At 49.6% G+C, this 15776-nt stretch overlaps 5 protein-coding genes across 5 annotated transcripts; 2 read left to right on the top strand and 3 right to left on the bottom strand.

The window, feature by feature from the left end:
- Positions 1 to 161: 161 nt before the first annotated feature.
- Positions 162 to 1325, bottom strand: N7519_002015 (fumarylacetoacetate hydrolase family protein; the record flags this gene model as incomplete). The annotated part of the gene is made up of 6 exons (XM_057288793.1): positions 162 to 320; positions 372 to 533; positions 583 to 823; positions 870 to 1086; positions 1139 to 1217; positions 1266 to 1325. 6 exons carry the CDS (start codon positions 1323 to 1325, stop codon positions 162 to 164), a joined length of 918 nt encoding a protein of 305 aa, XP_057149995.1.
- A 620-nt stretch (positions 1326 to 1945) lies between these two features.
- Positions 1946 to 3802, top strand: N7519_002014 (uncharacterized protein; the record flags this gene model as incomplete). Its single annotated transcript, XM_057288792.1, has 8 exons — positions 1946 to 2124; positions 2176 to 2200; positions 2256 to 2289; positions 2343 to 2547; positions 2603 to 2707; positions 2761 to 3327; positions 3385 to 3502; positions 3569 to 3802. The coding sequence occupies 8 exons, from the start codon at positions 1946 to 1948 to the stop codon at positions 3800 to 3802; spliced, it is 1467 nt and encodes a 488-aa protein (XP_057149994.1).
- Positions 3803 to 3936: 134 nt separating this feature from the next.
- N7519_002013 (fungal specific transcription factor domain-containing protein) lies at positions 3937 to 5781 on the bottom strand (the record flags this gene model as incomplete). Its single annotated transcript, XM_057288791.1, has 2 exons — positions 3937 to 5709; positions 5767 to 5781. The coding sequence occupies 2 exons, from the start codon at positions 5779 to 5781 to the stop codon at positions 3937 to 3939; spliced, it is 1788 nt and encodes a 595-aa protein (XP_057149993.1).
- An 835-nt stretch (positions 5782 to 6616) lies between these two features.
- Positions 6617 to 8586, top strand: N7519_002012 (uncharacterized protein; the record flags this gene model as incomplete). Its single annotated transcript, XM_057288790.1, has 3 exons — positions 6617 to 6667; positions 6747 to 6880; positions 6927 to 8586. 3 exons carry the CDS (start codon positions 6617 to 6619, stop codon positions 8584 to 8586), a joined length of 1845 nt encoding a protein of 614 aa, XP_057149992.1.
- Positions 8587 to 9615: 1029 nt separating this feature from the next.
- N7519_002011 (DNA-binding ATPase) lies at positions 9616 to 15529 on the bottom strand (the record flags this gene model as incomplete). The annotated part of the gene is given in 5 exon segments (XM_057288789.1): positions 9616 to 9910; positions 9976 to 14636; positions 14653 to 15379; positions 15445 to 15462; positions 15519 to 15529. The coding sequence occupies 5 exon segments, from the start codon at positions 15527 to 15529 to the stop codon at positions 9616 to 9618; spliced, it is 5712 nt and encodes a 1903-aa protein (XP_057149991.1).
- Between the last annotated feature and the right edge of the window lie 247 nt (positions 15530 to 15776).

The raw sequence follows: 15776 nt of genomic DNA, 5'->3' as shown, positions 1-15776 counted from the left end.
TACTGCTTCGATCTTCAGCTGACAAATAGGTCACTCTAATGCTACCTAGGTACCTATGCTACAAGCCTCTTTTTACAAACACATCCCGTTCAGAGTGTGTAGCACAACAATTTCCATTCCGCTACAGCCATTGGATCAAATGCATATTACTGGTGTAACGCTCAAGCTCTCGCAATCGGGCATATTTGAGTGCCTAACCCATGGCTTATGCTTATCCGCAGCTCATCTCCGGGTTGGAGGAACTGTGGCGGGCTCTGTGAGATGCCAATACCACAAGGCGTTCCGGTGATGATGACGGTCCCGGGCAGTAATGTGTGGCCCTAATACTCAGAATTAGTTCTATTTGTTTGGAAGGGACAGTCATTCTGTACCTGAGAAACATAAGACACAATTTCTGGTATGCTGAAGATCATGTCATCGGCGGATCCATTCTGCATGATCTTTCCATTGAGACGGGTCTTTAAATTCAAAATTGCAGCATCGGGGATTTGTTCTGAAGACACGATACATGGACCGAGTGGGCAGAATCCATCCTGATGGAGGTTAGTCATGATCATTTGGGCATTGACTAGATCAGCATACCATTCCCTTTGCATAAGACCACTGTGATGTCTTCTCTTGATGCTTGCGGGCTGTCACGTCATTGGCGGTTGCATATCCCAGAACATAGTCCCCAGCTTTGGACACCGAGACGTTCTTGCATTGCCTGCCGATTATAATCGCCAGCTCAACTTCATAGTCTGCTTCATCATAATCCACGTTGGAGGGAAGTATAATCGGTTCGGATGCAGATGCAATGCAAGTGCTGGCCTTTAGAAACACACTGCACGGTATCAGCAAGTGTTAAAAGCAAAAGCAGATATACTAACGTCGGCGTGTTTGGTAGAGTCAACTTCATCTCGGCCGCGTGCTCCTTATAGTTTAGGCCGACGCACCGAACAGTCCCAGCTTCGACTTGCGAGACTGGAGATAGCAGTTCATCAATGGTTTTTACTTCACCCGTGAATGGAGCATCATAATCCAATGCCGAGTTACCAGCCACGACTTTGACTGATACTTCAACATTCTTCTCTATGGCCTGACCCACTATGAGTCCGTCAGTACGGGATGGACTCTCTTGAACTTGAATATGCCATACCATCAATATCCGGATTCACTGGCTCCCCGCCATATATTTTACCATCTTCCGCTCTGAAACGAACCCATCGCTTCCAAACCTGTGACACATTAGAGCTACTCCAACAGGGTCTTGGTGAAGCGCTTACTGGATGTTTTGCTGCCGGGGTGTCTTGGAACTCCATTTGATTCATGTTCGACACTCCCATTTTGAGAGATAGAGGTGACATAAAAGATTTTGGAATGATAAAAAGTGCGAGTGTGCTTTGCTTCCTTATCAATGGGCAGTTCTCCATACCAAATAACCCGTATCGGGAAATTCATCGGGAAATTCGTCAGATAAGATAAGTCAAAGTTCGTAATTGCCGATGCCAAGACGATAAAATGCGGGGAACCCCCTTTGGGTAAAAGATAGCGATAGCTGATCAATATATGAGATTGCAGGCAATGTGAGAAGGTATTGAAATATCAAAAGCACTTGGATACTGCCAATTTAGGGAGGTGAGATGTAGGAAAATTTAGTATTCTTTTAAGCTTAAAATGCCCCCAAGGTAAGACGATGGACGAACCTTGGAGCTAATGCACGAAAAGCCTTGGTCATTACCGGCTTATCCTCCAGCCCTAGACCTTATCTCTTGCAATGGCACAGACTTTTAATTGGTGGCTATCTACCACGTTCGGGAAATCCTTCGTCCCATCTTCGCCAAGTACTCGAATAAACCGAAGGAATTTCCCGATCATTGATAACGCCTGTAATACTTTTGTGGATATATAAGAACCGATGGGAATTGATTCCACTCATTATGATATACATGTATACTGCTCAAAAATGGACAAAGAGACAGATATCAAACAAACCGACTTATCCTCGGACCACGATGTACAGATGGGCAACTTCGTAGTTGACCCCATCCGGGAGAAAAGGCTACTATGGAAGCTTGATCTTTGCATTTGCCCTTTGGTGATGCTGATTTTCTTGGTTGCATACCTTGATCGAAGCAACTTGGGGTAAGATGTTAATCCACACAGCAAGAATTCGTATCGCTAACTCCTGGCTAGAAATGCAGCTGTTGCCGGAATGCCGGTAAAGTCGTGTCCACGTTTTGCGAAACAGTGGGTTACTGACTTAGCTCTTACAGGAAGATATTGGTCTAGTTGGAAATGAACTAGGAAGTGAGATTATCCTTGTCCAATATTCAAAGCTATAGCTAACAATACTCGACCAGATGCCGTGTCTTTGTTTTACGCGACCTACGTCTTCTTTGAGATCCCGTTCTCAATGCTCCTCAAGAAATTACGTCCAAACAGACTCATTTCTGCATTGATCATTGGCTTCAGTGTATCCATATTGGCTGCTGGATTTATCAAGAACGCTGCCGGGCTCTATATCACTAGACTATTCCTCGGTGTCTTTGAGAGTGGCCTATTTCCGTGAGACTATCGGCTGCCTTAATAAACCCCTGGAAAAAGACTAATTATTGCACAGGTGCTTGACTGTTCTCTTGACCACATTTTACAAGCGCGAGGAGCAAGCACAGAGAATTTCGTATCTGTTTGTGTCTGCTGCTCTGAGTGGAGGGTTTGGTGGACTGTATGCGCAACTCTCCCTGTTCAATCAACAACGATGGCTAACACAAACCTTAGACTCGCCTTCGGACTGGTCCGCCTGGATGGTGCCGGCGGTCTTGAAGGTTGGAGGTGGCTTTTCATTGTGGAGGGCATCATGAGCGCGGTAGTTGGTATTGCAACGTTCTTCCTCCTTCCAAACAACTACGAAACTGCCTACTTCTTGAATGACGACGATAAAGAGCTGATGCGCATGCGCATGCAACAGTCAGCGCGGTACGCTGATACTGAAGAGTTTGATATCAAGGAAGTGTGGAAAACACTGAGAGACCCCAAGAGTTGGCTCACCTCGTTCAACCAAATTTGTGTCAACATTTGTTCCTTCGGGTTTAGTACATTCTTGCCTACTATTATCCGAGGGTTTGGCTTTGACTCGGTCAAGACTCAACTGCTCACTGTCCCTGTGTATATCTGGGCCTCTGCGTTTTACCTGGTCATTGCCAATTTATCCGACCGAGTGCGTATGCGAGCTGTCTTCATGGTCCCCCTGTGTCTGGTGACGGCTGTCGGCTATGCCATGCTTCTGGGAGTGGATGTTCATGCGCGAGGTCCATTATATTTTGCGACATATGTGTGTGTTACTGGGTATGTATTTTCCGTTGTTGGGAGTATCTATTGAACAAGTATTAACCTCCCTTCTAGAATCTATGCTGTGGTTGGACTTGGGGTCAGTTGGAACGCCAACAGCCATTCTGGCTATTACAAGCGTGCCATGGGAGTGGGCCTCCAGCAGACTATTGGAAATTGCGCCGGTTTGATTGTAAGTGGAGTATCATATTGGCGTGCTCGTATTGTGGCATTGACCTCAAAGCTAACATAACTCAAGGCTGGTCAAATATACAAGTCGCCAGTAAATGGACGATATGTGGTCGGTCATTCCGTTTCGCTTGCTGCTATCTGTCTCGCATTCTTGGGCAATGCTGGCATGTGGACTTTGCTCCGATATCACAATACGAAGCGAGACCAACTGTCACCGGAGGAGAGGGAGCACATTATCAGCTCAGGATCATATGAAAAGAGAGGCGGAGATTTCCATCCGGACTTCCGCTATATCCTGTGAATGTATTTTATACTGCTAGATATTGAGATGAACCATATAATTTCTCTAGGAGATCAAATCCATCATAGAGGTCAGGAATATAGATTGAGAGGTGTTTGTACAACCGACCAGAATGACCCAAGAAATTCCATACGCTAAGTGTGATATGCAATTTCGGAGATCATTTGCTCCCAAGTTTCCAGATCAGCAGCCTGTGGAAACGCAAAGTTCTGGTCTTCCCAGATTGCAGGCCACATTATATCGGGCGACGAACCAGGTGGGTGGCTGGGCGAGCCATCCGCTATAATAGACTCGATGTTCATGGGCGTCGACATCATTGGATTCCTTTCGCGTTCTTGTGCCATAAAATCTGGCAATACTTCAGGTGGACTCATTGGGGCTTGCTCACCTGGCTGCTCGGTGGCTTGGGCAAGTCCAGTGGTACGGAGTATACATAACTCTACCACTTTGACCTCGGCAAGACCAAACTCATTTAGCCAAACATCCTTCCGTAACCTTTCACAGTATTCCTCGAGATCGTTCAAGATTGCCGTAGTCTGAGGAGCAATGGGTCGCCGCACTGCGATAATGCCTAGGATGAAGGCACTGTTGAACATATTGTGGGTGCCCAGTGTCCATCTCATATTTTCTGACGTTCCATAGTTCAAAGACTGCAATCTGATTTTCAGGTCGGAAGATGCAGAGGAGATGCATGCCTCATGACTAAGGCTGAAACGATTGGTTATAGACTCGCGCAGAAGATAAGGTCGGTGCAGAGTGATTCTGGCAAAGTGGAAAGCAGAATGTAGATAGAGGCGATGCCAAGGTAGAAATGTATGCGACCCATCCAGTGAGATGTCGGGGTCTTCCACGGCAAAGTAGGATGGGAGTTTGTCTTTCCATGCGACAAGTTTGTTGTCCATTTCGATTACCATATCGTACGACGCAGGATATAAACCAAAGCATCGGTCTTGAATTTCACCTGCAATTTTACCTAGACCACTACCGAGTAGTGTGACTGTGCTCATTGTAGGATAGCTCAATGCATGGGCTGTCGCAGTAGAGGACTCTTCATCAGTCAATTCATCCAGCCATATATTATCAGGTGCTTTGATGAGACACATATGATCTGAGATCGCGTATGGTCTGCCGAGGGCGAGGGCAATGGTTTTGTCAAGCAAGTACAGATTGCTCCAAAGGCGTCTTCTGGTTTCAGTGGCTTTTCTCGATAATCCCCATTTTTCTCCATCTATGTGCATGCCTTGTGCTTGGGCCATGCGCATGGCAAAGCTGATGGTGAGCCAGCTCTCTGCGACTTGTCTGGTGTATAGCAGATATCGCGTAACCATCAGCCCTGCTCTGACAAGATCTAAGCTCTCGCCGTGAAAAGAGGGTGAGATAACGATCGCCCTCCTGGCAGCCCAGTAGAACCGAAGAGAAGCTTCTTCGCTTTCTTTCCGCTTTTCGGGCGAAGAGATCGTAGGACTGTCCACTAGCACGCTAAAAGCGAGAATAATAAACAAAAGAGCAAGCCAGCGAAGATCTACTCCAGCAATTTCGTCGAACCCAAATTTGCGGCCCCAGAACTCTGCAAATTGAGATCTGAAGGTTTCAGGGTGAACCGTGTCGATAGCCCAGTTGATCTCGGTCAGGAATTTCTCGATTAGCCGATCAACAGTCACTTTATTCCGCGGTAAGAGGCCAAGTAAATCCCAAACTTGCGAAAAGGGCCCAGAGTCATTTCGAAACGATTGCAAAGAATCCTTGCTAGACAGCAGGCTCATAGGGGGCAGATCGGGAGCTGACTCCTGAATCATACGGGCTGCCACCTGGTGGCCAAAGTATGAATTACCGAAGAAGCTAGGTGCTCCCCGGGCAATATACAACTGCCCCAGCTCTGTGCCCTGGGTGTCTGCTATAGAGCTTCGCTGTTAGCCGTGATCTACGTTTTGACAGTGGGGATATCTGGTACCTGCTGTCCTCACTCTTTCTGGTGGCATTGCATGACCCTTCTCTTTTTCCGCCCACTGACATAGATGAGGAATCCCACGCTGAATACAACGAGAACAAGGCAGTTCTCTGTTACATTTCTGCTTCCTGGAGTGACATTGAGAACAGGAAGTTGTTTTTCTTCCCCGTCTTGCTCTAGGGCGGGGGTCGAGTGCCACCTTGTTTTTCTTTCCTTCGTTGGTACTCATTGTTTTACGGAATTCGAAGAAGCGAGTACAACATGGTCAGGAGTTGTTGAATTGTAGATAACACAAAGGGACCTCGGGAGTGGCCCGAGGCTTAACTAGCTGGAGTGTCTTGGCCTTGGGAATCAGGGCCATACAGTTGCTACCACAGAGTTTATTGTATTTATTCCCCAATGCAACTAGAACTAGACAAATACCTGTTCTTGCTTGACCTTTATTGATTGAATTACTATATCATACTAGAAAGCCTAGCAATTGAGCATGTAGTTAAACTAGTCTGGGCCTGCATATTTAGGTTTTTCTTTCAGGCCTCGGGAGTATATAGAGCCAGAGTGGGCTCGTCAGACGTAGACTAGAAGAATTGAGAGAAATAATCTGGGAAATAGTAAAAATAAGGGAAATATTAAGATGAAAAAAACGAAAGGAACCTTGGAAGTATGAAAGTACCTCACCTGGGCACCTGGGCATCCTGGGGTGCTTAGTCATCTGACGTCAAGCGCGTTTGTTTACATTTTGGCCTCGCTTCGTCTTGCGATGCTTCCCCACTGTGTCTCGACCCATTTACCCCCTGCACTAACTACTCTTTAGGTTATTGCAATCTTTTGATATTTGTTGATTCCTTGCATTTGCGTCTTCAATTATGGCGATCCGCCGTTCCGCGCGCCTCCGCCGTGCCCAGGAGACCCCGGAGGTAAGTAACAGAGCAACAACACCGGTTGTGGGACAGGTTAGTCGAAATCGGTAAACTAACTTCTATTGCCTTTTTTCAGGTTGAAGAAATGACCCCTCAGCCAGTCACAACTTCCAGACTTCACTCTGTCGCCGAAGGCGAGGAGACTGACAGCTCCGAACTCCCACACATCCAAACCCCCCCTTGCGAAAACTCCATCTCAAAAAACTCCTCGTGCGTCCGCTCAACAAAAGCGCGCTAGTATTAGGACCCCCACTAGTGTGACTGCGCCTCGTCCGTCCCGAGAAGAAATGCATCCCAGCAAGGCGCAACAGAGCACAACCAAGCAGGCAGACTCAGGCCTGCTCCTCGGATTCAATCCCATTAAGAAAGATGCCAACGGCAATTTAATCAAGAGCAGCATCAGTGACAATACCCCGACCAAATCCAAAGCATCTCCTGCGACCGATCAGTTTGGGACTCCTGGATTCGAGTACAAGTTTCACTCCCAGGAGACGGAACTCAGCGACGAGGCCAAACAGCTGATGGAAAGCGTCCGTGCTGATGCTGCTCGAATCAAGGCGCAGATGGTCCAGGAAAACTCAGAGCAAAAACATGAAGATCGCGAAACTGAACAAAGTCATGGAGACCGGAAGATTGCCATGCCAAAAGGAAAAGCCAACCGCTTCAGCGACATCCACATGGCCGAATTCAGAAAAATGGACTCTATTGCTGGGCACGCTTCGTCTTTCCGTGCTACTCCCGGTCGCTTCCAGCCCGTTACCAAATCCCTGAAGCGGTCCAAGTCCAAGGCGCAGCTTGACGAACCAGAGAGTCAGAACTCGTCCCCTTCTCGCTCTGCCACTAAGATCTCAAACCTGTCCACTCCCACGGCCGCTACAGCGGCTAAGCGTGTCAAACACAACCAAAGCGAAGATACATCCACTCGTCATGAATCAAAGGATCGACCACAGAAGGTCGAAACCCCTCGCCGACCTGCTGGTCCTCGCCCTCGCCCTCGCGCGAACGTTCGCAGTTCCCTCATGACTCCCACACATGCTTCGCTTGCCCGCACGACCTCTACCAGCATCAAGGCTCCGAAAACCTCAATGATTCCATCCTTGAAATTATCTCCGGCTGCCAAAACAATCGCCTCACCTCGAACTCCTCGCACTGATTTTAATCCACGCCTCAAGGGCAAATTACCCACCATTGGGAGCCTTAGATCTATTCTTCGTCGGCGTCAACCACTCTTCTCCCGTGACCCTGCCAAAATTGCGTCTGGTACCCACGTTGCGGCGCCCGATTTCAATCCCAAGTCGCTCTTTGAAGGAGCCGGTGACGTGAGCGACTCCGCTCCAACCCCTTCGCCAAAGAAGCACGTTGAGTTCACTCCGAGTGTCAAGTCTCGTCATGAACTTGCTGTCGCCTCACCCTCTCCTTCCAAGGCCTCTTCCGCTCAGCCTCGTTCCATGGCCGGAGATGTGGTCTATCCCACTCTCCCGACTCTCACCCCAGAGAAGAACTCGGCTGTCTTGACGTCCACTACTCCTACTTCCGAATTTAAGTCCATTCGTCATGTTCGCAAGTCGGATGCCGGTGGAGAGCCCGCTCCATATGAGGAGCTTCCCGTGGTGACTCATGGTATTGCTCATGGCATTGTCAATAAAAAGAGGCACCGCAGTGAAGTTAATGACGACGATGCTCCCAGCACTGCAAATTCTGAGAATGTGCCACCTACCAATGTTCAGTCTGATGAGCGCAGCACCAAGAGGTTCAAGTCCAACCCGCCTACCCCAAGCCCGGTGAAGAAACGTCTTACCAAGACTCCTGTGCGTCCTTCTGGCCAAATTGGCACTCCCGCTAGCAAGCAAAGGAGTCGCGGTGTTCTGAGCATGAGCCGCCTCAACATGCTTTCGAAGCCGAAGAGACAGGCCTAAACATGCAATGACCTAATGAACAAACACATGGCGCGTTAGGCCGCGTCTCTGATGAATTGTTTCTTTTTGAGCCTTATGATCAACCTAGTACCTGATTTTTGTTACTACCTTTGTTACCACCTTTTTTTTTCTACCTTCTGGACCTTGCAGTCCAGCCCACGCTGCAGTAATGCTCCTTCTGCGGTGTCAACGAACCAACATTTCCATTCTTGATTTGTATCTACCACTAACATTTTTGAGGGTCTTTGGACCCTCGCCACCTTACGGAATATCTTCTTTTCGTGCCTGGTGTTTGTTTTTCTACCTTGCTTTTTTTTTCTTTGCCTGTTCCTTGGGTAAACCTTTGGTGGGAAACATGGCGTTTACGGTTATGCTTTCGGACTATTGCTATTGGAACGGTGCCGTGGTGCTTTTGTTTCTGTGTATGTATTGTCAAGAGAATTTTCAAACCAATTCTGTGATGAAAATCCTGGGCACAGTAGAAGATGGTCAGTTGTGTGCATTCTAAACTATCGATGTCCCCAACGACGTAGAGTGAACAATCCGCTAGATTATGTCATTTTTGGTTTACGAAAAAGGTTAGGTTGTGGTTGAATCAAAGGATTTGCTATGTACAACATACAGAAATTAGAATCTCCATCCATTGTGGGGAGAGATCAAAGAAGCTAACAATACATGAAGGGTTCAGAGAATAGAAAGAAGAACGAGCAAAAATCAGAAAGCCATCCCAGTGGTAGAACAAATACTAAAAACAAGCAATTATGCTCCGGTCTGCCGTGCAGACAAGAGCCTCCATGGCATAGGACGGAGAATGGTACAGTGGCATTAAGCATGACGATCATTTGGGGGTTGTGAGGATATGGGTGTGTTTTCGGGGAGGGTTGGGTCGAAGTGGTGTGGAAAGGTGAATCAAACGTAGGGGAATGGAGAATGGTAGATATGCATCTGACATGCAAGCAAAGAGGGGTAGACATCGGGCCTGGACTGCTGGGGTAAGCTCCGAATCGGGCATGGGCGGCGCAGTATGGATCAATTTTTCATGGTCTCTAGGAACGAATCCAGGTTGTATTCTTCCTGGTACTGGCGGTCGTCCCAGAGCTCGCCCAGATCGTCTAGCCAGCCCTTCTTGCCCTTCTCCTTAACCTCGCCGTCGATATCAACCATGTCGACTTCGTTGCCGGCTGTGTCGCTTGGCTTCTCGGCTGTGTCTGCCGTTTCGCCGAGATTAAACAGGTCAAGCAGTTGGTCTGTGTCCATCGTTCCGAGCCCGGCGTTCTGTTGATTGACGACAGTGGAGGCGACGTCGATCTTGAATCGTTGCAAGCTGTGGCGAGGTTCGTGTTAGTATTTGTGCATATGCGGACTTCATGTGGAATTATAATGACTTACTTCAGGATCTTCTCCTCCAGGGTACCTCGCGTGATCAAGCGGTACACGTTGACAACCTTCTTTTGACCGATACGATGGGCACGGTCCATAGCCTGGATATCTTTCTGTGGGTTCCAGTCGTGCTCCACGAAAATGACGGTGTCTGCACCCGTAAGGTTGAGACCCAATCCACCAACACTGGTAGTCAGGAGTAAGACGTCGTAACTTGGGTCGGTGTTGAATCGGTTAACGATGTCCTGGCGCTTGGTTGCTTCCACACCTCCATCCAGTCGAAGGTATTGCACGGAGGGGAGGAGTTTCTTGAGGACATCGTTCTGTACAATGTCCAGCATCTCCTTCATCTGGCAGAACACAAGGGCTCGGTGGGGGCTGACATAGCTTGCGCCCGTATCCAGCTCACCCTCTGCTGTGTGGTCAAGGCCAATACCGCAATCCACCAGCAAATCTTTCAGGGCGTTTAGCTTGGGCGCGTGGGAAACATCTCTGATGTTCGAACGCTTGGCACTCAGGAAGCTTTGCACCTCGTTGTACTGCTTGTGTCCTTCCTTGACAACCAAGGCAGGAGAGTTACATAGACGTCGCATGTATTGAAGCGCCTGGAAGATATGCTCTTTGTCGCCTCGGTCTGCACTGCCCACCTTGTCTGCCAACTCCTTCTGTTCCTTCTTGGTGAAGTCCTCGAACAGTTTCTTCTGCAGTTCACTCGGGTCGCAGTAGTAGTTCTGGATAATCTTGGGAGGGAGATCATTCAAGACTTCCTCTTTCAGACGACGGAGTAGGAATGGCAGGACCTGTTTGTGCAGTGCCTCAATTGCTAAAGCACCTGCCTCTTGTTCCTTGGAAGAGGATTTGCTGAAACGGCTCGCTGCAATGGGCTTGGCAAACCGATCCAAGAAGACCTTCTCTGTTCCCAAAAAACCGGGCATCAAGAAGTCGAACAGCGACCACAGTTCCAGGACGTTGTTCTGGATTGGAGTGCCAGACAGGATCAGGCGGTGGTTGCTGGCTAACTTCTTAACTGAAGACGTGATCTTGGCCTTGGGGTTCTTGATAAGATGGCCCTCGTCCAGCACGCAGTAGTTGAAGTTGATAGGAGAGAGGATATCGTTGTCATTGCGGCAGACATCGTAGGAAGTTACAATGACATCTGTGGTGGCCAGCAAGGGTTGAAGTCTCGCCCGTTCCGCGGGAGGCCCGACATATGCAATGCAACTGAGGAATGGAGCATACTGCTTGACTTCCTGCTGCCAATGTCCAGAGAGAGAAGGTGGACAGACAATCAAAGAAGGCAATTTTCGAGAGTCTGTAGATTGACTCTTGGCGAACTCTTCCGCTCGCATATGGTGGTCACTCGCCACGATGCAAATGGTCTGCAGTGTCTTGCCAAGGCCCATGTCGTCGCAAAGAATACCATGCAGATTGTAGCGGTTGAGGAAAGCAAGCCAGTTGACACCGTCCTGCTGATAAGGTCGGAGCTCGGCCTTGATCGCGACTGGAATTTCGAATGGCTCGACCTTGCGCACATCCAGCATCTGGGCCATGAACTTCCTCTCTCGGTCACGGCCTTCGAGCAACTCTGCTGAGAAGCCAGGAGGGTCGGGAATACCGGCCTCCAGAGGAACCAGTTTGACGAGGGTGGCGAATGATGTTGTCGCTAGAAGACGCACATCGTTGTCGGAATCGCTCATTCGGCCAAGGACAGGAACCACCAGGAAGATGACATAGGGGAGAATCCCATCTTCCATAACATGGATCAAATGATAGATGCATTCAATCGCACCTTGACGGTGATTGACATCCAATCCATTGTTAATAAGTGGCAAGACCTTTTCAACCAGCATTGTCATACCCTTGACGGTGATGACACTACAAATCGTAGCGAAACATTTGGCTGCTGCGTAGCGAATGACAGACAATCGGCACTGCAAACCCTTGGCGATAATCGGCATGAGGTCGATGACCCATTCGTGGAGACCTGGATCAAACTTGGGTAGCAGAGCCCGCAGTGTAGACAGACCATCCACAATTTCTTGGCCAAGTTCATTCTCTGGGTTGGTGATATCCTCGGGAAGTTCATCTCCGGCCAAAGCATCCCTCAATGGCCGTTCAACCAATTTCGCGAGATTCGGGACCTTCTCCAACAGCTCAGGGCCGAACTTGACTGCCAGTTGCTCCAATGCATCCTTAGCACCACGACGCATAATCCGTGCCTCTCTTGCCTCTCTTTCGAATTTGGCCGCATCTGGATGGTCGCGTCGGTCTTCTTCTTTGCGTAGCGACAAGATTGATTTCTCCAACTGCACGTTGTGCGGGAATTCGGGTGTCTCGGAAGTGTCCACACAGCAGTATTTAACCAAGTTTCCAATGATTTTGTCCACTGGTCCACGCTTCGTGGCGGCTGTGTAGTGTTCGATAAGGCCTGCCACTGCTGTCGCAGAGCGCTGCTGAAGTTCTACATTCTCCTCCTTCTTGACACTGTCCATCATGCCCTTGATGATGTGGCCAGGCTTCTTGGGGATATCCCGCAACGCGACCAGGGCACCAGCAGTGGCAGCAAGAACACGCATGTCCCGCTGTTCCCTCATCAGTCGCGCCTCCTCCACGGCGGATTGGGCAGTGGTACGAGTGTCATTCAAGACTTGGGTAGCAGTGATTCGTTGGGCCGGTGTGAGGTTTTTCTTCAGTCGATCAAAGTCAGGACCAACGATTTTCTCGGCGTCCGCCAAAGAAAATGCGTTAGGCCCAGCTTCTGAGTCGCCCTGAACGACCACAGCCAAGGTTGGCAGCCGGGAAGGTGCCACATGCGCATGATCCCGGAAGGTATTCAACAATGAATGGCACTGGGAGCGCGCGACATGAAGGTAGCACGCAATGTCGGAATACCAGGCTGGGCGCTCGCCTTCGAGAATTGGTCGCAGACGGTCACACAAAGACGAGCGATATTTGCTCTCTGGTCCGGATTGGCGAGCATACTCTTCCAGGACCATGGCCGACGCAAGCTGAGTTGTGGAAGCAGAAGCATTAAGGCCATCCAGAATTGCCGGCCAAAGGCTGGATAGTTCATTCTTGTCCCAGAAAGATATCAGTGCGCCCAACGCCTTCGCGGCGTAGATCTTGGATCTCAGCATGGTATCTGCACCAACGAGGTCAATATCACCGGAAAGCATGTGTCCGTCCACGTTGTGAGCTGAGGGCGGAGGTGGCTCTTTCTCTTTCTTCTCCGATTTGCGCCTCCGTCCCACCTTGGTCTCAGCGCCGCCCGGAATAGAAGCAGGCGGAGAGCCTTTCGAAGGCGTGGGAGCCGGGAGAGCGGCAGAGAATGGCAGACCAGACGGTTTGATAAAGAGTGAGGCGTTCATGGGGATGGGATACCGGGGAACGCCGAAAGCACCCAGAGTCAGAGTGATAAGAGGCTGGATGGAGCCTGATAACTCCTCTTCGGATTTGAATGAACCGCGCATCTCAACAACGTTAAGTAGTTCAGACCACACTTGGCCAGACAGCTTCAAAACACCCTCGTTGCGCTCCACGAGAAGATTTTGGAAGATCAAGCGCAATGCCTTGCCATCTACCCAATCTGTAGTGCCCTCGCCCTCCAGCTTCAAGAATGTCATAAGAGCCCGAAGGACAGCCGAGCGAACGCTGGTGATAGTATGGCGGAGGAATGGGTACAGGCGAGGAACAAGTTTTCCAAAGGACGCTTCCGGATCATCTGCAGCATTAGCCTTCATAGCATCCAGAACTTGGGAGAATGTGCACAGCTTGGCCAAAAGGTCCATCACAGAGCCTGTACTAGCACTAAGATCATCCTGTAGATTGGAGAGACAGTCCCAGACGATGTTCATTAGAGGGCCAAGAGTGCCAGTCCGGGAGGACACAAACTCCTCTGCAATGGGAACAAGTGTGGCGGCGCTAACAGCCCGGACATCATCATCATAATCAGCGAGGCCTTTCATGACAGCTTCCAGGACGCCATCCATCATGTTGGAATCCTTGACGAGCAAGTCCTTTCGAACTGCGACAAGGTACCGCAGCCCGATCATACCACCATGGCAGACCTCCCATACGGGGCGGTCCAGTCCCAGGTCGGTCTGCATTATGATACGGTATAGGCATCGGTAGGCCGCTCGAACTGAGTTCGGGTGTAGGTGTGAGAGAAGAGCACCGAGAGTCTGGCCCACAGTTTCGCGAATCGGCGCAACCACATTGTCTGAAATGTAGTCACCAAATCGGTCAAGCATCAAAACGCAGAGTAGTCGACATGAGAGGTCATCCAGCCACCGGCGATTGAGTGCATCGTTTTCTGAGCGAGATTTTCCATCCAGACGGCCAGCTGCCGCGCCCTGGACCCTGATTACTTCACGCAGGGCCATTGCCGCGCCATGTCGAACTTCCCAATTGGAGTCAAAGATGTCCATAGTCAAGAATTCACACATGTGTTCCAGAGGCCATCCTGCACCCTGCTCCACAATATCTGGCAGGATATGAGGTCGCTCTGGGACGGCAGCTCCTTTGAATTCAGTAACAAGCTTAGAATCGTCATCTTCTTCAGTGCGTTCAAAGGAAAAATAATCAGGTTTTGTCTCGCCGTTGTGATCATCTCCATTCTCTGCTTTGACAGGATGAGGAGTTGTAGCCAGAGGGGTTGTGACAATATCGGACTGTCGACGAGAAGACAGGTCCACGACACGGACTTTGTTGGCCCCCATCTTGGCATTCTGTTTGTTTTTTTCGTTTGAGCTGATTGAGCTGTCGCTTGCTCAGCCCTCCGTCTTCCTTTGTCGCACTTTCACTAGGCGAGGAGGGCCGGCGGGAGGAAGCTTCATGAAGACTGCTATGATGAGGAATTGGCGGGATAGTAGGCTCATGCTTTGGGGCAGGAGTTACCACTTTAGGAGCCAATTCGATATCCTCGATCAGGTCTTCTTCAAGGTATTCGCCTTCGAGGCCCAGCCTCGAAGTCAAAGTCTTCTTTTGGTGCTGCAGACGTGAAGCTGGCTCCATGGATGCGAGGGAGTACTCGTACTCCTTGCCCGCACTGCCGAGCAGCCGCTTTCCATATTTTAATACGGAAGGGATGTCCAGGGTGTCGAGTTTGAGGAAATCATCGGCCGGAATCGGCTCTTCGGATTTGATCTCGGACTTAATCTCCACGTCATCTTCCTCTGCTGCAGACTTGATCTGGAGTCCATCGTCCTCATTTGGATCATGGACATCGGCGTTAGAGACAATCAGTCCAATAGCTTTGGCAGAAGCTGTCCTTGTGTCCCAGGACTTGGATCTGAGGTACGGCAAGATGCGTCCGAGTAGATTAAACAGTTCATCTGGATGCTGTTTCTGCACATCTGCAAGCTGCTGAGCAGCAGTATTACGAATCAACTGAGTACTGCCCGTCTCGAGTAGCCTGTATTGTCATTGGTCAGTGGTCAGTTTTTTCACGTGATCAAACGCATTGGTCCATATACTCACGTGACGAGACGGTCGAGTCTGTATTTGGTTAGCTTCACGTGATAGACGCGTGGTGATTGGATGAAGGGGCTTACCGGGAAGCCATCGCGGGTCTTCACTTTTCTCGCGACTATGCGGCACAATTTGAATAAGGGAAAAAGGACAAAAAAAGAACACCACAAAGACGAGAGCAATTGCGCGCGACAAAGCGCGCAATTAGGGTGGAAGGACCTCGATATGAAAAACAAAGACCAAACGCCCAACACCTCAAGCCGCGATGCTGAGTCAGCGGGGGGATTTAGATTTAGTACACAAGAGCGAGGGTCGAGGTCACGCAGCCGGGTTTATATCAT

Source organism: Penicillium mononematosum (assembly GCF_028829835.1).
Source record: "Penicillium mononematosum strain IBT 11891 chromosome Unknown utg000002l:1.0-8112719.0:1.0-8118358.0, whole genome shotgun sequence".
NCBI classification, from domain to species: Eukaryota; Fungi; Ascomycota; class Eurotiomycetes; order Eurotiales; family Aspergillaceae; genus Penicillium; species Penicillium mononematosum.
This window is presented reverse-complemented; position numbering and strand designations above follow the sequence as displayed.